Source organism: Thamnophis sirtalis, unplaced genomic scaffold (assembly GCF_051295495.1).
Source record: "Thamnophis sirtalis isolate CommonGarterSnake01/CBP01778 unplaced genomic scaffold, rThaSir2_p1.2 scaffold_2, whole genome shotgun sequence".
Taxonomy (NCBI): Eukaryota; Metazoa; Chordata; class Lepidosauria; order Squamata; family Natricidae; genus Thamnophis; species Thamnophis sirtalis.
Genome location: NW_028261382.1, coordinates 108,944,978 through 108,968,473, shown reverse-complemented (window position 1 = coordinate 108,968,473; position 23,496 = coordinate 108,944,978). Strand labels below are relative to the sequence as shown.

Sequence of the window (23,496 nt, the reverse complement as noted above, 5' to 3'; positions counted from 1 at the left end):
GTTGGAGAGAAATCATCATGAAAGAAAAGCATTTTTTGGGGGGGGGGAGAATGGAAGGACAAGCAAAAGATGATTTCTTATATATGAATAAGGGCTTAGTGAAGGGTTATTGTATTTTACTATTCTGACGAGCAATTGTGACTTCTAGGATACAGTTCTCATATCTGGTTAAGATGCTGGCTTAGAAACCAGGAGATGGTAAATTCTAGTTGCACCTTAGTCATGAAAGCCAACTTTGAGCCAATCACCAGGAGGCTGTGAGTTCTAGTCCTGCCTTAGGTACGGGTCTTAGAAACTAGGGGATGGTGAATTCTAGTCCCACTTTAGGCATGAAACGTGGCTGGGTGACTTTGGATCGATCATCAGACTATGAGTTCTAGTTTTCCCCTTGGGCATGAAAAGCAGTTGGGTGCCTTTGGGCCAATTGCCAGGAGACTGTGAGTTCTAGTCCTGCCTTAGGCATGAAAGCTGGCTGGGTGACTTTGTGCCAGTGACTCCATCTCAGTCCAACCCACCTCCACAGAGTAGTAGTTGTGGGGAAATAGAAGGAGGAAGGAATATTATGTATGTTCATCTCCTTGAGTTAGCCTATGAAGTAATAAAGATGGGTTAAATCAAATCTAATCCAATCCAATCATTCAATCAATCAATAAAAATAAATGAAGTTAATTCTTTCACTGTTGTTCCATGTTCTGGGTCTGTGTGGCTGAAAGTGGGTTGGAAGTACTGAAAATGAGTTTCTTTTAAGTATCAAAATATTAAATTGCATCTCCAGTGCTATAGTCATAATAAATGCACCTTTTCTGCTGTAGAAAAACACCAGCTCCACCCACTCAGCCATCCAAGGCAAACATGTTGTATTTCTCAGTGCTCTGACACATGTGGCTTATCAAAATTGTGGCTTAGCGTGCATGGGTGTCAGGATAAACACGAGAGTCATAGCGCATCACGGATGAGATGCTAACTTCGACGCACCCTGCAGAGGTGTCTATGGACAGAAAAGAGAAGCAGTCAAAACCGAACCCTTGGATAAATATATCAAGTTGGGTTCAGTTTTAAATTATGGGCTGCAGACCTTCCAACACATTCAAGAAACCCATTTTGAGCAAGAAGGCTGTAACGTTCAAATGCAGTCTTTTGCAGTTGAAAAGTATTGCTTTCATTTTTTTTGGCTCCTCATATGTCTTTTCTTCGAGTTTTAAATTTGGCAGCTTTACCACATTGGACTAAAAATAAGGAACCAACTTCCATCTGCTCCTCTGGATATCAATTCTTGTTGATTCCCTGTGATGAATGTTTTCCCCTTTTCTCTGGTTAGAAGGAGTACGATAGCAATAGCAATATCGCTTAGTCTTATATACTGCTTCATAGTGCTTTTACAGCCCTCTCTAAGCAGTTTACAGAGTCAGCCTATCACCCCCAACAATCCGGCTCCTCATTTTACCCACCTTGGAAGGATGGAAGGCTAAGTCAACCTTGAGCAGTGTTTCTCAACCTTGGCCACTTGAAGATGTCCGGACTTCAACTCCCAGAATTCCCCAGCCAGCATTCGCTGGCTGGGGAATTCTGGGAGTTGAAGTCCGGACATCTTCAAGTGGCCAAGGTTGAGAAACACTGCTAGCTGTTACGATATGTCTTTTCCCCAGCCAACATTGCTAGCCAACCACGAAAGGGAAGAGCATCGCTGGCTGGGGAATTCTGGGAGTTGAAGTCCAGACATCTTCAAGTTGCCAAGGTTGAGAAACACTGACCTTGAGTGTGGTGAGATTCGATCTGCCAAACTGCAGGCAGCCGGCAGTCAGCAGAAGCAGCCTGCAGTACTGCACTCTAACCACTGTGCCACCGTGGCTCATACCACTGCATGTGTTATTTTAGGGTTCCTCTTCAGCCATTCCCATACTTAAATTAATTAATTTTATTTATTCCAACATCTTCTTAAAGACTTCCAGTGCTGGTTCTTGTCACTCACTCTTCTTTCTACATTGAGAACTTTTATCTGTATTTCAATTTCTAAAGCAAAATGGTGGTTTGGGCTTTCTCTTATGCGCTTGGCATGCAGAACCCCTCAGAGGTTTAAGCGTTGGAAGTCTGACTTCAAAGCTATTTTTTTTTTACATCTTCACTCACCTTCAGCTTTAACAAATTGAACCTCCGGAAGCACAGAGAACATCTGTTTGTAACGTGAGCATTTGCTCTGTGCCACTGCTAAATATCAGTGTGGGTTCAATCAACTCTGTGGATTTGTGGCCTCCAGTAAATGAGGATTTATTTTTTTGTACTCTAAAATAACTTCTTAAGAATTCTCAGGAAAACCAGGGTGTAGGCACACACGTATTTTGGAGAGTATTTTCTTCCAACTTTATAAAGAGGGGGAAATAGTAGATGTTGGAATGTAGATGATCCCTTAACACTCGGGATGTATTTGAACTGCAGATCTCATCCACTTTAGTCAACCTGTAATGTTACTGTAACGCACTCTACATGGGGCTGCCCTTGAAGAGTGTTCGAAGACTCCAGTTGGTCCAGAACGCAGCCGCGCGAGCGATTGTGGGTGCACCCAGGTACACCCACGTCACACCTATCCTCCGCGAGCTGCACTGGTTACCCATTAGTCTCCAGATCCGCTTCAAGGCGCTGGTCGTTACCTATAAAGCCCTTCATGGCATTGGACCTGGGTACCTGAGAGACCGCCTCCTGCCGATTACCTCCCATAGACCGATTAGATCACACAGGTTAGGCCTTCTCCAGATCCCATCTGCCAGCCAGTGTTGGCTGGCGACTCCCCGGGGGAGAGCCTTCTCTGTCGCAGCTCCAGCCCTCTGGAACGATCTCCCCGTGGAGATCCGGACCCTCACTACCCTCCCGGCCTTCCGCAAAGCCGTTAAGTCCTGGCTGCTCCAGCAGGCCGGGGGCTTTCGAAATATCCAGCCCCTCGAAAACTGTGACTGTTGTATATTTTAATATGTTGTCTTGTGTATTATCCCCCTCCCTTGTTTTATTGTAAGCCGCCCGGAGTCCTTCGGGAGTGGGCGGCATACAAGCTCAATAAAACGAAAATGAAACGAAAACGAAACCAAAACGAAACGAAACCAAAACGAAACCAAAACGAAAACAAAACGAAACAAAAACAAAACGAAAACGAAACGAAAACGAAACGAAACAAAAACAAAACGAAAACAAAACAAAAACGAAACCTGGATGACGGAAGTTGTTATCCAACCACAAAGATCTCTTAAGCAGCATGAACAAAGCCAAAAACTTCTATATATTTTTTCCCAATATGGAGAGCCTGGTAAGAAAGGGACTATGGATTTGATCAAGAGAGTCATTTGAGCTGCAAACATCGGTTGAGTCCAAACATCAACAAGTCATTTTTTTATTTACGACCAGTTGTTTACTGGTCGATGTTGCAACCTAGATGAAAAATGGGAGTTCTTTATTTATTTATTAGTTTGCCAAACATGTACAAGATAGCAGGTAGGAGTATGGACATGGACATGAACAAAGGAAATGAATACAAAGAAATGGGGAGGGTAGGCACGCTGGTGCACTTATGCATGCCCCCTTTACAGACCTCTTAGGAATGGGGTGAGGTCCACAAGTAGACAGTGGAAGTTTGAAGCTGTGAGGGTTTGAGGATGTAACAACGGAGTCAGGTGGAGCATTCCAGGCATTGACCACTCTGTTGCTGAAGTCGTATTTTCTGCAATCGAGTTTGGAGCGGTTTACCTTGAGTTTGTATCAATTGTTTGCCCGTGTGTTATTGTGGTTGAAGCTGAAGTAGTCATTGGCAGGTAGGATGTTGTAGCAGACAATTTTGGGTACTATGCTTAGATCGGACTGCAGGCGGCGCAGTTCCAGATTGTCCAAGCCCAAAATTTCGAGCCTGGTGGCATAAGGGAATTCTATTGTGAGTAGATTAGATTAGATTAGATTTATTTTATTTGTATGCCGCCCTTTTCCGGGAGGGACTCAGGGCGGCGAACAACTCAAAGGGGGAAAGGGAACATAGAACACAATACACGTGATTAAAATAACCAAGAATCATACAGCCACCCAGGTCGAGAGGGGAGGGGAACTCATCAACCCCAGGCCTGCCGGCACAGCCAGGTTTTGACGGTAGGCCTGGAGAGTGGTGAGGGTCCGAATCTCCGCGGGGAGTTCGTTCCAAAGGGCTGGGGCTGCCACAGAGAAGGCCCTCCCCCGGGGTGGTAGCCAGGTGGCATTGGCTGGTGGACAGAACCCGGAGGAGGCCGACCCTGTGTGATCTAACAGGTCTTTGGGAGGTAATTGGCAGCAGGCGGTCTCTCGAGTAGAGGAGTGGAGGACTCTTCTCATGAAACCTGGACCTGCTCAATCATATTAATGTCTGATATACAGTGTGGATTCCAGGCAGATGAGCTGTATTCAAGAACTGGCCTGGGACAAGTAATGGGAGCTCACTCTGTTACGTGGTGCTAGGGATTCGAACCTCTGAACTGCCAACCTTTCTGATCGACAAGCTCAGAGTCTTAGGCACTGAGCCACCTCATCCCTTTTGGTTACATTTGGTTACATTACCACCTTGCATACCGTATTTTCCACAAAAATAAGATAGCGTCTTTGATCCCCGAAATAAGAGCTAGGCTTATTTTTGGTGAGGTCTTATTATTTTTGAGGTAAAGGAGGCGGTGAGCGTGGTCACTTCATGGCTGCTGCTGTGTTGCAATGTTTTCAGGGAGGGCTTATTTTTGGGGGGGGCTTATTTTTGTGCATGCACTCAAAAGCCCAGTTAGGCTTATTAGCCGGGGGTGTCTTATTTTCAGAGAAACAGGGTAACGGATAACTATGGAGAATTTGAGTCTTCTTATTTTTAATTGATCCTGAATGTGTGAATATGGAATTGTAACAGAAAGGCGGAGACTTCAGAACTATTTGTGTTTGAAAGTTAATTGTTTCCAGATTGTAAGGATGCTTTCTTTGCTGTTTTTAGAGACCACTTCATCATTTGCCCAACTATAGATATGGCAAAGGAATGGGCTAACAACAAGAGAGGAAATATTTTCATGTACCACGTGCCAGACAGCAATTCCTTGAGCAGGTAAGGACAATCTTTTGACCTTATTTGTAAAATGATTTCGATAAGAGTAAAGGTTTTATTCGGATCAATCTTTATACAATACAATACAGTACAATAGCAGAGTTGGAAGGGACCTTGGAGGTCTTCTAGTCCAACCCCCTGCCTAGGCAGGAAACCCTATACCGTTTCAGACAAAAGGCTATCCAACATCTTCTTAAAGACTTCCAGTGTTGGGACATTCACAACTTCTGGAGGCAACTTCTGTTCCACTGATTAATTGTTCTAACTGTCAGGAAATTTCTCCTCAGTTCTAAGTTGCTTCTCTCCTTGAATAGTTTCCACCCATTGCTTCTTGTTCTACCCTCAGGTGCTTTGGAGAATATTTTGACTCCCTCTTCTTTGTGGCAGCCCCTGAGATATTGGAACACTGCTATCATGTCTCCCCTAGTCCTTCTTTTCATTAAACTAGACATACCCAGTTCCTGCAACCGTTCTTCACATGTTTTAATCTCCAGTCCCCTAATCATCTTTGTTGCTCTTGTCTGCACTCTTTCCAGAGTCTCCACATCTTTTCTACATCGTGGCGACCAAAATTGAATGCAGTATTCCAAGTGTGGCCTTACCAAGGCATTATAAAGTGGTTATTAACACTTCACGTGATCTTGATTCTATCCCTCTGTTTATGCAGCCTAGAACTGTGTTGGCTTTTTTGGCAACTGCTGCACACTGCTGGCTCATATGGTCCCGGTGATTACGGGACTGGAGTCCAAAACATATGAAGAACAGCTGAGTATGTCTAATGTTGAGTATGTCTAATGTAATGAAAAGAAGGACTAGGGGAGACATGAGAGCAGTGTTCCAATATCTAAGGGGTTGCCATAAAGAAGAGGGAGTCAACCTAATTGCCAAGCACCTGAAGGAAGGCTAAGAGGAAATGGATGGAAACTAACCAAAGAGAGAAGAAGTCTAGAACTAATGAAAAATTTCCTAACAGTGGAAGGGCTTGCCTCCAGAAGTTGTGGATGCTCCAGCAGCACTGGAAGTTTTAAAGAAGAAATTCATCGGAAATGGTATAGGGTTTCCTGCTGGCGGTTGGACTAGAAGACCTCCAAGGTGTCAGGCCTGCAAGCCATTTTTTCCTTTTTTAGGTTTCAGGTCTGCCACACTTTCTACTGTGGGAAAATGGGAGGGGAGATTATACGGAGTTGGGTGATGTGTAGCCATAATAACATTCTTCTTAGAAAGTCAAGGTCATCTTTATCTCTGCACCCGGCAGGAACTGGATGGGTGGAATCTGCCTTTGTGACAGTGAAAGATTGGACCACGTAATGGACTTGTGGGTATTGGGGCAGGATCTTGAACTTTTAACAGGGTGGGAAAACCTGGAAGCTTTCAGATTCAGGTTTTCCCAGATGTGCCAACATGGCTCTTGTAATAAATTGGAACGTTGAGGAATCTCTTGCCTCGGACTTTGATTTTATATTGGATGCTATTTGGAACCCTGGCACAAGATCTCTTTTACTCTGCTATTCTGTTAATTAAAATTTAAGATAATTCTATCCAGGTTAGTGCATCCATGCAGGTTTCATAGTAGTACAGGTAGTATTTCATTTATGACCACAATTGAACACAAAACTTTGTTGGTAAGTGAGACGGTAAGTGAATTGTACCCCATTTCACAACATTTCTTGCCCCAGATGTTAAGTGAATCACTGCAGTAGTTAAATTCATAACACTGTTGTTAGGTGAACCTGGCTACCCTATTGTCAGAAAGTTTGCAAAAAATGACCATGTCACCCTGGGTCACTGCAACCGTCATAAATGCAAGTCAATTGCCCAGCGCCTGAATTCTGATCACATGACCATGGGGATGCTGTAACGGTTGTAAGTGTGAAAAATGGTCATGTCACTTTTTTTCATTGCCTTTGTAACTTCAAATGACCACTCAATGAAATGTTGTAAGTGTCAGGTTTCCTAAAAATGCCCTAATTGATTCATGAGTATTGAGCCAAGTTTCAATGCAAAACTAGTCATTTATTAGGAGCACCATTAGGCAAAGCCTTTTCGCAGTCAGATCTGAGCTTTGTTTGAGTTATAGCTGAAATTTACCCTTGTTCCTTCCCTCCCCTCAGTCTGTATCATAAATCACATTCCCCAATGAGGTGCACCCTTCCCAAGCCTTCTGCAGTAATCTGAGATCCAACTTTCGCCGAAAGTATGTGTGGAATGCGCTCCCCCCTTCTCTCCCTATGGCAACTTTAGGAGTTGACAGTAAGAATAGAATAGAATGGAATGGAATGGAATTCTTTATTGGCCAAGTGTGATTGGACACACAAGGAATTTGTCTTTGGTGCATATGCTCTCACTGTACATAAAAAGACAAGATACATTCGTCAAGAATCATAAGGCACAACACTTAATGATAGTCATAGGGTACAAATAAGCAATCAAATCATACTTCCCTTCACTTCACTTGACGCCTCTTCACCCATCGTGGGTATAGGTGACTTCCATGGAAATTTGACGCCACTGTTTTCGGTCCTGGGCTAGGGTTGTCAGGTGGTGCAGCCAGTCGCTATTATATGATTTTCGGCTAAGATTGAATGGGCGCATGACTATATCTTCCGCTTTCCGTTTCTCAATGTATGGCCTAGCCAGCGCCAGCGTCTAAGTTCTATAGCGAGAAGGGCCTGCTTCCCTGTTTGTAGCAATGTTTGCACATTGAGGCAACCGATATTGTTTAGCCCTAAAAAGGAATGGATACGGCGATCCATGGAAGCTGTTTCGGCTGGATATACCCAAGGGGACGCCAGTCTCAAGGGTCGACAGAGCCCGATTGGTGGGAACGGGGGGCACCACGTGAAGGCCGGGTTGTCGTTTGATAGTTGAGAGGCTTTGCAATAAGCGTTGCAATGTATATTTTGCGCATCAACTATCCTTGCCCGCCCATCAAATCATACTAGGAAACAATCAATGTTAATCGTAAGGATACAAGCCACAAAGTTACAGTCATGCAGTCACAAGTGGGACGAGATGGGTGATAAGAACGATGAGAAGACTAAAAAGTCTTCTTGAAGACTAAGTTGAAGACTATCAAAATAAATAATCACTGCCTTTTTTTTTAGATGTATTTTTGACTTCCCTGTCTAGCCAGCTATCACATTTATATTACTAAAACGGAGCTGCACTTAAATTAACGAGATCTCTGTGGACCACCAGCCTTGACAGCTGTGAGAACTTAATCTAAGTTTTTGTCTCCACGATTTCTCGACTTCGGTTCCTAGACTAAACTAGCTAGCGGTCATTAGGAAAGCTGTACGAAATTCCAGGATTCCTTTATTTTCATAAGAGGTTTTGGATTGAGTTGAGAGACTAAAATCCGGAGTAATGAAATGAAAACTGAAACATCTCCAGCGAAGTTTAAATCTCAATTTAGGTATATGTGCGCATACAGTGTTTATTTAGTGACATCTGTGCTGGTTTTGCAACAAATGCGGGGGGGAAAACTAGGGTTTGTGAGCGTTTTTTGGTGAGCAAATGGAAATCACATTGGAGGCAGTTAACTTTCTTTTGAATCTGGCACAGTGTCTGATTTAGTCAAATTTCTGTTTACATCGAGCCTTTCAAATTTCTGTTTGATGTGAGCTTTTTTTAAATTTTTGTACAAACACAAATATTGACTCACGTCTTGTCCAAACATTCTTTTTAAATGATTTAAGTCTCAAAGTTAAGAATTCTGGGAGGCAGTTTGCTCATTCTGCCTCCGGTGATTTGAAGATAATAGAGAGAATTATCCCATTAGCTGTACCCGAGTTAATTTTAATATTTGTAGATACACTATATTGCCAAAAGTATTCGCTCACCTGCCTTTACTCGCCTATGAACTTACTGTAAGTGACTTCCCATTCCTAATCCATGGGGTTCAATATGACGTCGGTCCACCTTTCACAGCTATAACAGCTTCAACTCTTCTGGGAAGGCTGTCCACAAGGTTCAGGAGTGTGTTTATGGGAATTTTTGACCATTCTTCCAGAAGCGCATTTGTGAGATCACACACTGATGTTGGACGAGTTTACGTGGCCTACCACTTTGTGGCTGAGTTGCTATCGTTCCCAAACACTTCCACGTTCTTATAATACAGCTGACAGTTGACTGTGGAATATTTAGGAGCGAGGAAATGTCACGACTGGATTTGTTGCACAGGTGGCATCCTATCACAGTTCCACGCTGGGATTCACTGAGCTCCTGAGAGCGACCCATTCTTTCACAAATGTTTGTAAAAACAGACTGCATGCCTAGGTACTTGATTTTATACACCTGTGGCCATGGAAGGGATTGGAATACCTGATTCTGATTATTTGGATGGAGGAGCGAATACTTTTGGCAATATAGTGTATGTTGTAACAGTGTGAAAATTCATAGGAGTAGCAAAGAATTGCAAAATGGTGGACTTAACGTTGCGTCACAATTCAGCAGCAGATAAAGTGGCAAAGCAAATTTATCTGGAAAATGACTAACAACCACTTGGAGATTTGCTCACTCCCTTGTGGATGCCATCTTGTTGTTGTTGTTTTTGGTACCATACTCTGTGGACATTTCTAATTCAAAGCCTACTCAACTTCCCAGCATTGTTTTTAAAATTAAATCCTCTTCAGCCATTCACACATCATTTTAGCTGAAAGTATCCGCGATCTTGAAAACAGGCAGAAATAGACATTTTCAGGGAATTAGGCAAAAAAAGACGAGGTGTATGCCAGATCCCCGCTTCTATTTTTAACTGCATTTCTAGTCTTTCTTGAATTAGAAATGAATTATAGCAGTTTTTGTTTCTACAGAAAAGACCCCGCCCTGACTCACACACACACACACACATGCTGACACACACATAAAATTTGATTGTAAATCAAAATTTGGGGCTTGCTGCTTTTGAGCCGCAAGATAATTTACATCCAATTCTACTGCTTCCCAATGTATTTTTCTTTCTTTTTTGAAGAGCTAAAACCAAACTATTCACAAAGGCAGTTAAATAGGCAGAAGATGAATGCCTTCTAATGAGATCATTCAATGTTAAACAGTGAGGTTTGGAAATGTGCTGTGGAAAAAGGAGGAAAGTTTATGGGTTACACAACCATGTTGCATTCACTAAAAAAAAAGTCATTTTTTAAAACATCTGAATGCCAACTCTCAGGGTGAAATAAAGTTTTAAGATCCGTGGTCTGTAAGAGATTAAAAAGTATATAATGAATTTTGTTAAGCATTCCAACTATTCCCAAACATAAATATAATAAACATCAGCCGGCGTGAAAGTGTAACTATGGTGAACTGTAAATCTTGGTTTATTGCACAGTGTTGCATCTATGTCATGATGATTTGTGATTTAGCATTGTATGTTCACCTCCAATAACTGTTCGTTCATCCCCAGGGAAATATTTATGTTAGTTTGATTCAGAGTCTTGTAGTTTATTTTGAAGATTAACAAATGTATCATGAAATGCTCATATCATAAATATGATAACTAAATAAACAAAATCTGTGGGGATATCTGTCCCCCCTCATTTTTTTTAATGGAAGTGGTTAGTAAATTAAGTAAAATTATAATGTTTTTGCTCACTCTCTTGCTTTCTGTTTTCAGCTCAAGCGTGGAATACGTTCCTGATATTCAGCTTGCGTTTGGCCTACCCTTTTATCCTCAGTATAAAAACCGATATACGCAGGAAGAGAAGACTCTCTCCTTAGTCATTATGCAATACCTGTCCAACTTTATAAAATCTGGGTATGTGCTAAGTGTGTTTATGTCCAACTTTATACAATCTGGGTATGTGCTAAGCGTGTTTATGTCCAACTTTATACAATCTGGGTATGTGCTAAGCATGTTTATGTCCAAGTTTATAAAATCTGGGTATGTGCTAAGAGTTTTTATGTCCAACTTTATACAATCTGGGTATGTGCTAAGCATGTTTATGTCCAAGTTTATAAAATCTGGGTATGTGCTAAGAGTTTTTATGTCCAACTTTATAAAATCTGGGTAGCTGCTAAGAGCGTTGATCACTGAAAGTTGAAGGATGAGATTGTTAATAAAGAGTTTGAGCTCTGCTTTTGAATGCAACTCTACGGTACATGCAGGTAGTCCTCAAGTTATGACCGTATTGTGATTTTGATCGTAAGTCGGGATGGCTGTAAAACAGGTCACCACAGGAGCCTTCTTTGTGGTTGTTGTTAAGTGAACATGATGATTGTAAAGCAAACGCCGTGATTCTTAAGCAAACATCACAGTTAAATGAACCCATTGATTACTATGGGATGGTTTTTCCTGGAAACAAGAAGCAAACAACGGGTTCTGGTTTAGTTCTGTTCCCATGTTAACGGGAACTAAAATGTCATGAGCAATAGATGAATGAGAGCAGATGATTGTGGCGTCTCCTGTGGTTCAGCTAATGTCGTATAATTTGGCTGTGCATGATTTAGATTATGCTGATACAATCAGGAAGCACTCTGAATCTCTGTATGCTACTGTAATTTGGGAGTCTTGATCCTTGAGATATCAAAGCCATGGCCGACAATCTCATCATGAGAATTAGCTCTATCGGTCTATGTTCTCTGACTGGAAAAAGAATATGATGACTCAACCTCAGCCATTACTGCAAGGGTGGAAAATGATAGTAAAGTCCTTTGTCAGTCAGAAGAACATAGGCGTTTATTTAGCATATTAATACTTATGTGATCTCATGTTCTACAAAAGCCAGTGAGATGTCCCTGGAAATTCATTCATTCCTCCTCCTCCTCCTCCTCCTCCTCCTCCTCCTCCTCCTCCTCCTCCTCCTCCTCCTCCTCCTCCCCCCGCTTCTCTTTCCCATTCCCCTTCCCTCTTCCTCCTCCTCCTTCCTTCTCTTTCTCCTTCCCCTCCTTCTCTTTCCCCTTCCCTCTTCCTCCTCCTTCCCCCTCCTCCTTCTCCTTCTCTTCCTTCTTTTTCTCCTTCTCTTCCTCCTCCTCCTTCTCTTTCCCCTTCCCTCTTCCTCCTCTTCCTCCTTCTTCTCCTTTCCCTCCTTTTCTTTCTCCTTCCTTCTTGCTTCTCCTCCTCCTTCCACCTCCTCCTTCTCCTTCTCTTCCTCCTTCTCCTCCTTCTCTTTCCCCTTCCCTTGCAATTTCAGGCAGTTTTCATGTTTGTGTTGCAGTCTGGAGACTTATATTTGTTCTTTTCTGCAGAAATCCAAATAGCCCTTATGAATTTTCAAGAAAGAAGCTAGAAGGACTCTCGGCTTGGCCTATGTTTCGTGCAGACGCGGGTGGAGATAATTATAAAGAGTTCACTGCATCTTTACCAAATTACAAAGGACTGAAAAAATCTGAATGCTCCTTTTGGGATTACATCAAAACTGTAAAAACTTTGACAAGTTGTAAGTCCATCTTGTTGATTTCAATTATTTACTTAGGCTTGCTTATATGCTCCTTCATTTGCAGATTGACTCTAAGCACCATCTGCTCCGAGCAAAATGATTAAGACAATGCAAGAATAATTTCTAAGCCACTCAGTGTTGCTGTGTACTGTGAGATGAGCGGTGTATAAATTTGATAAGTAAAAATATAGTGGTACAATGACAAAATAGTATCAAAATAGTATCTACTTTGGGCTGCCTTTGAAGACTGTCTAGAACAGGTGTGTCTAACCTTGGCAACTTTAAGACCTGTGGACTTCAACTCCCAGAATTCCCCAGCTAGCCATGCTTTAGATACCCCAGATTTAGAATCTACAGCAGGTCCAGAATGCAACAAGACAGGGAGTGATGGGAAGCAGCCTTAAATAAATGTGATTCTCTGTTTTGCAAGCTCTACTGGATACCAGTTGACTTCCGAGTACAATTTGAGGTGCTGGTATCTATTTATAAAGGCCATAGATAGATGGCAGAGATAAATAGATAGATGATAGATACAGTAGATGATGGATAGATAGATAGATAGATAGATAGATAGATAGATAGATGGATGGATGGATGGATGGATGGATGGATGGATGGATGGAGGTAGGTAGGTAGGTAGGTAGGTAGGTAGGTAGATAGATAGATAGATAGATAGATAGATAGATAGATAGATAGATAGATAGATAGATAGATACTGGTAGGTAGGTAGGTAGGTAGGTAGGTAGGTAGGTAGGTAGGTAGGTAGGTAGGTAGGATAGATAGATAGATAGATAGATAGATAGATAGATAGATAGATAGATAGATAGATAGATAGGTGGATAGGTAGATAGGTAGACAGGTTGATAGATAGACAGACAGCTAGAGCTATATAGAAAGAGGATAAGTTGATAATATTCTAGATAGATAGATAGATAGATAGATAGATAGATAGATAGATAGATAGATAGATAGATAGATAGATAGATAGAGATAGATGATAGACAGACCAACTATACATAGATACATAGAAAGAAGTTAAATAGATAATATTTTAGATAGAGATAAATAAGAGAGGTGGGGGATACTAGATAGATGATAGACAGAGAAAGAGATATAAAGATTTTTAGTTATAAGCTGCCCAAAGTCAATATAGAAGTTGGTGTCTTACAAATGAAGATAACAATGATACTCGTAAGCACTTAATAAGTGTTTCGAAAGGACTTGGAGGTTGACAAAAATTGCAAATCAAATTTAACCTCTGTTTCCTGTGCCACCAACCATAACAATGGAACCCTATTGGTTCACTGGCATGAGTTTTACTTTGTGACAATGATGCAACTTCTTTGTTACGTTTTCAGGCCAAAGAGAGCAACCTGCCTCGAGTAGACCCACGCAAGGACCGGCTGTGACGCCCATCTCTAAGACCACCACAATGAAGTTGCTGGAAGACAAGGCAGCCTACAGCAAATAGAGCAGACCGTTTTGCTCTACGTTACACTGAAGTGGTGAAATCAGAATCTTCTACGCATCTGAGGGAAGAACTGGCTTTGCTATGTTGTAGTGGCGTCTCTGTAATAGGCGATGAGTAGTAATAGTATGCTAGGTTCAACAGTTAAAATACTATAAACAGGGGATGAACATCTTAGGGGATGAAAGAATGAATTTTGATGCATTGACTTGTATGCAAATTACCGAATAAATTTTGGAAAAGATTGATAAATCAAGCTTGGAGCCTTCTAGTTATTAAAATGGTATGTCTTCAAATCAGCGGTGTTTGTTTTTGCCAGTAGCCCTCAACAGAGGTGGGTTCCTACCGGTTCGTCCTGGTTTGGCCGAACTGGCAGTGGTGTGCTGGCCTGGGTCGTAGAACTGGCAGGCTGGCCACGCCCTTGAACCAGTTCCCCGGTTGCCGCCATCACCACCTTTTTTTGTAGTTCTGTGCATGCGCACAACAATTTCCATTGAACTGTGCATACGCGTGCACCACGCGCATGAGCAAACCGGCAGTAATGCCTGCTGAAACCCACCTCTGGCCCTCAACACAGTACCAGAGAGTCTTCTTGGGGCTTCAAACGTCCCTTTGGATGTTTGCCTGGCTTCCTGTCCCATTTGACATTTTTATTTGTTTGAAAGGAACAGTTTGATTGCAACAGATAGGAAGTTGACACACTGCAGAGCGTTAGCCTCCCACTTCATGTTAATTTCCCAAGAATGTTGACAAAATGTGGGCGTTCTTTTAAAAAGAAAAGGCAGCTGTCCACCAGTGCCTCCTGTGAAGAAAGGACAAATATATTGGGCTGATATGGAGCTTCTTGTAGGGGAGAAGAACAGAGAAAACTACCTTACATTCTGTGAGCACCTGAAAGATATTAATAAAATTTCCTTCGGGCCCACCAAGTTTCTTTTTTAAAAAACAGAAAAACTGCTCATCCAATTTCTCTGCCTGTTAGCAATGCCCAAGACTAATTTATACCAAATAGAAACCTGTTATGAATTATAGCATTGTCGGTTTATTTATTTGATTTTTATCCTGCCTTTACTCAATCTATCTATCATCTATCTATCTATCTATCTATCTATCTATCTATCTATCTATCTATCTATCTATCTATCTATCTATCTATCTATCTATCTATCTAACTATCTAACTATCTAACTATCTAACTATCTAACTATCTAACTATCTAACTATCTAACTATCTAACTATCTAACTATCTATCTATCTATCTATCTATCTATCTATCTATCTATCTATCTATCTATCTATCGTATCTTTCTCTGTCTCTCTCTGTCTCTCTCCTCTACATCTGTCTGTCTGTCTGTCTGTCTATCTATCATCTATCTATCATCTATCATCTATCTATCTATCATCTATCTATCTATCTATCTATCATCTATCTATCTATCTATCTATCTATCTATCTATCTATCATCTATCTATCTATCTATCTATCTATCTATCTATCTATCTATCTATCTATCTATCATCTATCTATCAAAGGGAAATACCACTCACTCATCACCAAATCTCCAGAATCGTAAAGCCTACAAATTTGAAATTTGGCACGTGTGTACCTCTTGGCTTCGAAGTGCTCGCTAAGAAAGGATTTTTTGACATGACCATCAGATCATTAGTATTTCTTATACAGTAATTAACACGCTCTGATGCTAAGGAGTTCTACTCCCCTCCCCACCTGAAAAGAACTCTGTTCCAACTGCCAGTTGCCTCACATTCTGTTACCTCAGTTCAAACTGGCAGATGTTCCACTCCTTCATATGTAATACTTCATACCACAATACCAATCCTGTGAGGGGATTTGGGTTGAGAGAGAGTTACTGGTCTAAAGTCATGCAGCCGTCTTTCATGATTAAGGCAGGACTAGAACTCACACTTTCCTGGTGTCTCCTGGCCTAAAATCACCCAGTCAGCTTTCATGTCTAAGGTGGACCTAAAATTTACAGTCTCTTGGTGATTGGCTCAAAGTTACCTAGCTGGCTTTCATTCTTAAGACCGAACTAGAACTCACAGTCTCCTGGTGATTGGCCCAAAGCCATCCAACCATCTTTCGTGCCTAAGGCAGGACTAGAACTCACCGTCTCCTGGTGATTGGCCTAAAATCACCCAGCCAGCTTTCATGGCTAAGGTGGATCTAGAATTCATAGTCTCCTGATGATTTGCTCGAAGTCATCTAGCTGACTTTCATTCTTAAGGCGGAACTAGAACTCACAGTCTCCTGGTGATTGGCTTAAAGTCACCCAGCCAGCTTTTATGGCTAAGGCAGGACTAGCATTCACACTCTAGCCTGTTAATAAAAGACTATGAGTTTCCGATTCGAATGTGCTTTGAGTGAATATTTACATTTGCAAAGTTGCAAACATGAAAACTTTGCAGTAGTACAGTTAAAAAAAGTTTGCTAAATGATGTTTGCATTTTATTAAAATGATGTGAACTTGGAAACTTTTGCTTTAGAGTGCCATTTACTAGAACAACTTAATTGCACTGTAGATACATTTTTGCAATGCCAGTTATCCTGCAAGATTTATATTTTCCCAGCAATACACAACAATCTCAATGAATATTTGGGGAGGCCAAGTTTGCAGGGATCAAAAGAGTCTGTACTATGAATAATCTGAAACAACCCAGTCTGTTTATTTCTTTTTAAGCACAGAGGAGACATTTTTCATCCAAATGAAATTATGATCGTGCTAACCCAGAAAAAAAAAACTGTTGTTGCAAGCATTTATTTTTCCCCACTCCCCCTTTGAGATGGGATTGAGGTTACTTAAAGCATTGCACCAATTAAATTCATGTTTCCTGACTTCAGTATTGGCTTCAAGGCAGCTTTTGGAAACACTGAAATATTTTCATAGATAAAGAAAACTAGCAGCGGGCTGAAAAATTCATCTGCCCCCTTTTTTAACATTACCATTCAATTTAAAAGAAGAAGGGGGGGGGGAAATGAGACGTTACAGTGAACTTTTCCATGGTGAGCAGTTCCTTTGTGCACACAAATTGCCTGAAATGGTATAGGTTCTCCTGCTTGAGAAGGGGGCTGGACTAGAAGACCTCCAAGGTTCCTTCCAGATTCTATTCTATTCTATTCTCTATTTCTATTCTAGTCTCTATTTCTATTCTAGTCTCTATTTCTATTTCTATTCTATTCTATTCTCTATTTCTAGTCTATTCTCTATTTCTAGTCTATTCTCTATTTCTAGTCTATTCTCTATTTCTTATCTATTCCAATTCTATTCTACTCTATTCTCTATTTCTAGTCTATTCTATTCTCTATTTCTAGTCTATTCTAATTCTATTCTACTCTATTCTCTATTTCTATTCTATTTTATTATCTATTTCTAGTCTATTCTAATTCTATTCTATTCTATTCTCTATTTCTATTCTATTCTATTCTCTATTTCTATTTCTATTCTATTCTCTATTTCTAGTCTATTCTCTATTTCTATTTCTAATTCTATTCCATTCTATTCTATTTTCTACTTCTATTCTATTCTCTATTTCTATTTTTAATTCTATTCTATTCTCTATTTGTATTCTATTCTCTATTCTCTATTCTCTATTTCTATTCTATTCTCTATTTCTATTTCTAATTCTATTCTATTCTCTATTTCTAATATATTCTCCATTTCTATTCTAATTCTATTCTATTCTCTATTTCTATTCTATTCTATTCTCTATTTCTATTCTATTCTCTATTTCTATTCTATTTCTATTTCTAGTCTATTCTCTATTTCTATTTCTAATTCTATTCTATTCTCTATTTCTAATATATTCTCTATTTCTAATATATTCTCCATTTCTATTTTTAATTCTATTCTATTCTCTATTTCTAGTCTATTATCTATTTCTATCTCTGTTCAATTCTCTATTTCTATTCTATTCTAAGTTTCACTGGAGAAAACCCCATCTAATATTTCCTCTTGGGATAAAATATTTGCGACAGTTGGAGTGTCCTGGAGTCACGTGATTCCCTCCTTCTGCGACCGTCTGTCAGGGAAAGTCAATGGGGAAGCCAGATTCACTTTAAACAACTGTGTTCCTAACTTAACAACTGCAGTGATTCACTTAACAACCCTGGTTGGAACGTGCCTAAAATGGGGCAAAACAGCTGATTGTCATGGAACCTTTCCCCCCCACTTTTTAAAGCATTTGTTCCTGCCTGTTTGGGCGAATAGGCAGGAAAAAAAAATCTTTAAAAAATGAAGAAAAAAAAGGTTTCCACGATCACACGGCTCCCAGCTCAGCCACACGATCCTTGGAAGCTTTTTTTTTTTTTTTAACTACCGTTGCACAGAACCAACAACAATCGTCCCTACCGTTTTGTGCGAACAGGTGCGAACCGGTAGCATTTCACCGCTGTATTTCCTGGGATCATGTGATCACCTTTTGTGACCTTCTGACACTCGGCCAATAAAGAATTCTATTCTATTCTACTCTACTCTACTCTACTCTACTCTACTCTACTCTACTCTACTCTACTCTACTCTACTCTACTCTACTCTACTCTACTCTACTCTACTCTACTCTACTCTATTCTATTCCAATCACTGCAGCATCATGGTTACATGATCAGAATCCAGCCACTTGGCAATTGACTCATATTTATGACGCTTGAAGTGTCTCGGGCTCAAGTGATTCTTTTTTGCGACCTTCTGACAAGCGAAATCAATGGAGAAGCCAGATTCACTTAACAACGGTGCTACTAACTTAACAATTACAGCGGTTCGCTTAACTACGGTGGCAAGAAAGGCCGTAAAATGAGAGGCAAAACTCACTTAACCACTGTCTCATTTAGCAACAGAAATTTTGGGCTGAATTGTAGTCGTAAGTCGAGGACTTACTTGTAAAAGGTAATTTAAGTAGCCTTTAGTTTGGCTTCAGCCTCCCTTGTTTTCCTTCCTGGTTTTCTAATAAAAAAAAAATCTCTTCTGCTTTGCTAACTTGTGAAATTCCACACTCCCACCAACCCTTTGACCCAGCAAACAGCGGGATACGAGTTTTCTTCCCTTGGCATGTTTTATTCATTGTGTAGACAAGTCATCTAGGATTGTGTCTCCAAGCCAAAACTATTTTATTGAGGCTTTTTTCATAAATGTTCCAAAAAGTGTATCGTGACTTAGAAAACTGGAATCCTCAACCTTCTCCTCCTCCAAAATTAAGCTGCCAGTTCAAATTCCCCTATGGTTTTTGTAGTAGAATCTGGCTGCTACATGGAGTAAGATCTGATGAAGAAAGCCATCTGAAAAAGTGATAGAAAATCATCTAAGTCCAATCCAAATTTCCATATTTCAGTGGAAAAGCAGAAAGGATCCATACATTAATTGGAGATTTAGCCTGATTCACACACACTCAAGTGAAGTATCCACACAATTCATACACTTCTATTGCAAGAAGTGCAAAGCCAATCTTCCTATTCACGGGTGGGAAGATTTATATCAAAATATGTTTTATTTCTTATACTGTCTCCATCTTCCCTTAAACATTAACCGAATCCACAATGGAATGAGAATCCTGTCTCCATTAGATAATAGACAGTTAAGCTAAAACTAAGTTACAGTATTTTTCAGAGTATAAGACGCTTCAAAATATAAGCCGCGCCTAGCTTTTGGGGAGGAAAACAAGAAAAAAAAAATCTGTCTCAGCCTCCCATCAATTTGCCTCTTTGTAGCAAACAGCCCATTTCAGTTTCAGCACAGCCTGCTTAGCACATTCAGCTGTTTCTTGGGTCTCCCAACAATCAGCTGTTTCAGGCTGCAGGGATTGCTATAGACTATTGCCACCATTTTCCGCCTGTTCTGGGTGACGGGGATTGGAATGGGTGGAAAATGGGGCACATAGAGGCCAATAATGGGGCACACAGAACCCAAAATGGGATGTGGAGGCTGAAAATGGGGCAAGCAGTAATAGGTAATGGCAATCCCTGCAGCCTGAAACAGCTGATGGACGGGAGGCCGATCCAACCGAAAACCAGCTACTTGTGCTAAGCAGACTGTGCTAAAGCTGAAACTGAAACAGGCTGTTTGCTGTTTGCTGCAAGGGGACAAATTGGTGGGAGGCAGAGGCCAAAGGGTGGGGGTCAGTGGATGGGCGGGTTATTAGCTTCATCACTCTTGACAGATTGCCAATCAGCTCCTACTTTACAGGTTGTCTTGGATTTACAACTGTTCATTTAGGGAGCGTTTTGAAGTTACAACGGAACTGAAAAAAGTAACTTACGATCATTTTTCACACTTACAACCACTTACAGCTCACTGCCAGCAGTTCGATTCTCACTGGCTCAAGGTTGACTCACCTTTCCATCCTTCTGAGATTGGTAAAATGCGGACCCAGATTATTGGGGGAAAGATGCTGACTCTGTAAACAACAAATAGCATTATGAAGCAGTATATAAGTCTAAGTGCTATTGCTATTGAGCAGGCAGCTGGATTAGAAGACTTCCCAGGTCCCTGTTTCTCCTTATTTTATTCTGTTTTATTCTGTTTATCTATTCATCCATTTGAACTGAGTTCCAGGACCATTGATGGACTCAATTACATCAGACTTACAGAGTCCCATCTAAATAGAATTGCATGGGATGTGAGGAGAGTAACTTTCATTTTAAGAAGTGCACTGCTAATATACAGTTAATAATATGCAAAAATCTAATTCCTCAAATGCCCTAGAAATTGACATTGGTTGTGAACAAGGGGTGTAGTATGATTCTTCTCAAGGAATATTGCGTGAATTCAAATCCAATGTGAAAGTCCACCCATGGAGTTCAGTGTTTCAAACCCCAAAGACAAAATCCAAATCCAGCTAGAAAATCAAGGAGTCTACGAAATACCATGCAAAATCTGCCCTGCAACATACATAGGACGATACCTTCCGCCTACCAGACATCTGGAAACCAGCCCTAGTCAACAAACGAGCCCTACCCACCACCCAGGCCGTTACAACACAAAACAACAACGGACACACAGCCAGCACCAATCAGCATCAATCTACCAATCATGATACAACCACACAACCAATCAATCCACTTACTGAAACAAAGCCAGCACTCCATACACCCCCACCACCAAGATTTATAGAAAGACGGCAGCTCCAACCATGCTTTAAGCCCAAAACACCAGCCTGAAGATGGATGTATGTATATTTGCAGCGAAGAATTTGCAGCGAAGCTTTTAATAATTAGATTTCATCCTTCATTATGAAGCACGACCTTCATAAGATACTATTTGACGGTCTTGATGAGCATCTACTGTATATTTAACCGTTAGTAGAACAGGTCTGATTTTTATTTTTCTCTATTTTCCTTGGAAAGAAATATTTCTCACCATCATTGCCCTTGAAGCCATGAAAGCTGTGCTTTCTCTTAAGATTTTAAGGATAGGGAGTGAGTGTTTTTTTAAAAAAAAAAAACACTTTATTTATCGTTGATTTTTTTTGTTTTGTTTTGCATTGATATATTGCATTCCAAAATGTCACCAAAGGGGTGAACACCTAGATTGCAAACTGGAGCTGTTTAAAATATGAGGTTTGGATTACGATGTTGCAGACCAATTTCCACCAGCCAATTTTGGAAATATCCCCTTCATGCTTAACCTAAAATTGTTGTTCTGCCTCTTGGCAGCGTAATTAAGAGTTTGTGAACGTCTCATATAGCAGAAAGAAGATTTCCAAGTTACAGAAGTACATTTCCAGGAAATATTTTTCTTGCAGTTGAAAAGTAACTTGAATTGTCTTTTTTTCTTTCCTTCTTTCTTCCTTCCCTCCCTCTTCTTTCCTTCCTTTTCTTTCTTCCATTTCTTTCTTTTTTCTTCTTTCCTTCCTTCTTCCTTCCTTCCTTTTCTTCCTTTCCCTTCCTTTTCTTCCTTTCCTTCCCTCCATCTTTCTTTCTTTCTTCCTTTCTTTCTTCCTTCCTTCCTTCCTTCCTTCCAATCTCTCTGTCTTTCTTTTCATCTTTTTTTCTCTCTCTCTTTTCTTTCTCCTCTCCTCCTCTCCTCTTCTCCCCTACTTCCCTTCTCTTCTTCTCTTTCTCTCCTCTTCTCCCCTTCTTCCCTTCTTTTCCTCTCCTCTCCTCTTCTCTCTTCCTCCTTCCCTTCCCTGCCATTTTCCCCTTTAATGATGGAGCCAAGAGACTAAAAGGTCATTTATTTTATTTTAAGCAGACAGAAGTCATTTCAGGTGAAAAGAAAACCCCATAGAACAGATGGTCCCCAGATTTTCAAATGACATCAAAAAGGTGGTTTAATCAACACTTTAGAAAAGAAAACTAGGTTCCAGGCGATCTTAATCAGGTACAAGAAAATGACATCCATTTCTAGGATTCGAAAGGCAGACATGTAAATAACAGAGTAAACCTCTTTTTCTGTGGCTCCCAGGATAACAAGCTTGAACCAACAGATGTAAGAGGGAATTCCAAGTGAACGTTAAGCCTTTCACTGTTTGCAAATGCGATGGATTTCATTTGTACAATTGAAACAGAACCCTTGGCCAGAAGAGATTAATGTCTTCCAGACATTTATCATTTCCTCTGATAGCGAGCAGAACTGAGGCCAAAATGGGGCTGCTGAGAAGCACAGGGGTGGGAACAAATATTTAAGTTTGCAGAAAAATAAGAACATTTTTAAAAAATCCCAAGCAGTGGGGAACTTCAGCTGATATAAAATTCAACATGATTCGGAAGCGCCAGCAAATGAAATTCTGACTGTACAGGTAACACTTGACTTACAACCACAACTGTGCCCAAAATTTCTGTTGCTAAATGAGACACTTTGCTAAGTGAGTTTTGCCCCATATTATGATCTTTCTTGCCATGGTTGTTAAGCGAATCAATGCAGTTGTTCAATTAGTAACATGGTTGTTAAGTGAATCTGAGCTTCCCTATTGATGGAAAGGTGGGAGGGGTCAGCCGGGGATGGGATTTGGAGATTCTCTGAACTGGTCATAATGTTAGCTATGGGTTCTCCCAAACCTGGGTGAACCTGTAGCAGTCCACCCCTGAGTATTTCACATTTTTGTTAATGACTCTAACCTTTCTTTCATAACACCTTAAGAAACAGGAAAGACGGAAGGAGGAGCCATATCACGATGTTACAACATGCGGTCTCAATACTCTGAGACTGCCATTGACACTTTTGCCGCTGGGGGGTCCATTGAGACCTAAACCATCCCGTAGAGATGGTGATCAGGAAGACAAAGCCTTGCTGGACTCAGGGATTTTGCAAAATCCCTGATAGTCCCAAGGGAAGTGTTTCAAGCCCGCGGTGAACAGACAGCCCCTAGGCTGATGAAGTAGGGATGCTCCGGAAGGAAGGAAGTGAAAAGAGAAAGTGAGTCCATCTGGTGAGGTATTTTTTCTATTTTGCTAAAGACTGCCCAAAGAAATGTTTCTTTAAAGCCAAATTGATCCTTAAACAAAAGAACTGAGCGGTGAAAATTATCCTAATTGGATCGCTGTGGAAAGGTTTTTTTTTCCTTTGTCATTGTAACTATTTTTTGTGGATTGGAATGCTCATCACGTTCTCCATTTCTCCTCGTAAAG

The 23,496-nt window shown here is 40.7% G+C and overlaps 1 protein-coding gene across 1 annotated transcript in view; it reads left to right on the top strand.

Moving 5' to 3' along the window:
- TG (thyroglobulin) overlaps positions 1–13,901 on the top strand; it is a 141,566-nt gene extending 127,665 nt beyond the window's left edge. The window contains exons 41-43 of the mRNA XM_087706664.1: positions 4,973–5,080; positions 10,692–10,832; positions 13,812–13,901. Coding sequence (XP_087562790.1) covers positions 4,973–5,080; positions 10,692–10,832; positions 13,812–13,839 — 277 coding nt within the window. The 3' untranslated portion in view covers positions 13,840–13,901. The remainder of the gene's footprint in view (positions 1–4,972; positions 5,081–10,691; positions 10,833–13,811) is intronic.
- The last annotated feature ends 9,595 nt before the right edge of the window (positions 13,902–23,496 follow it).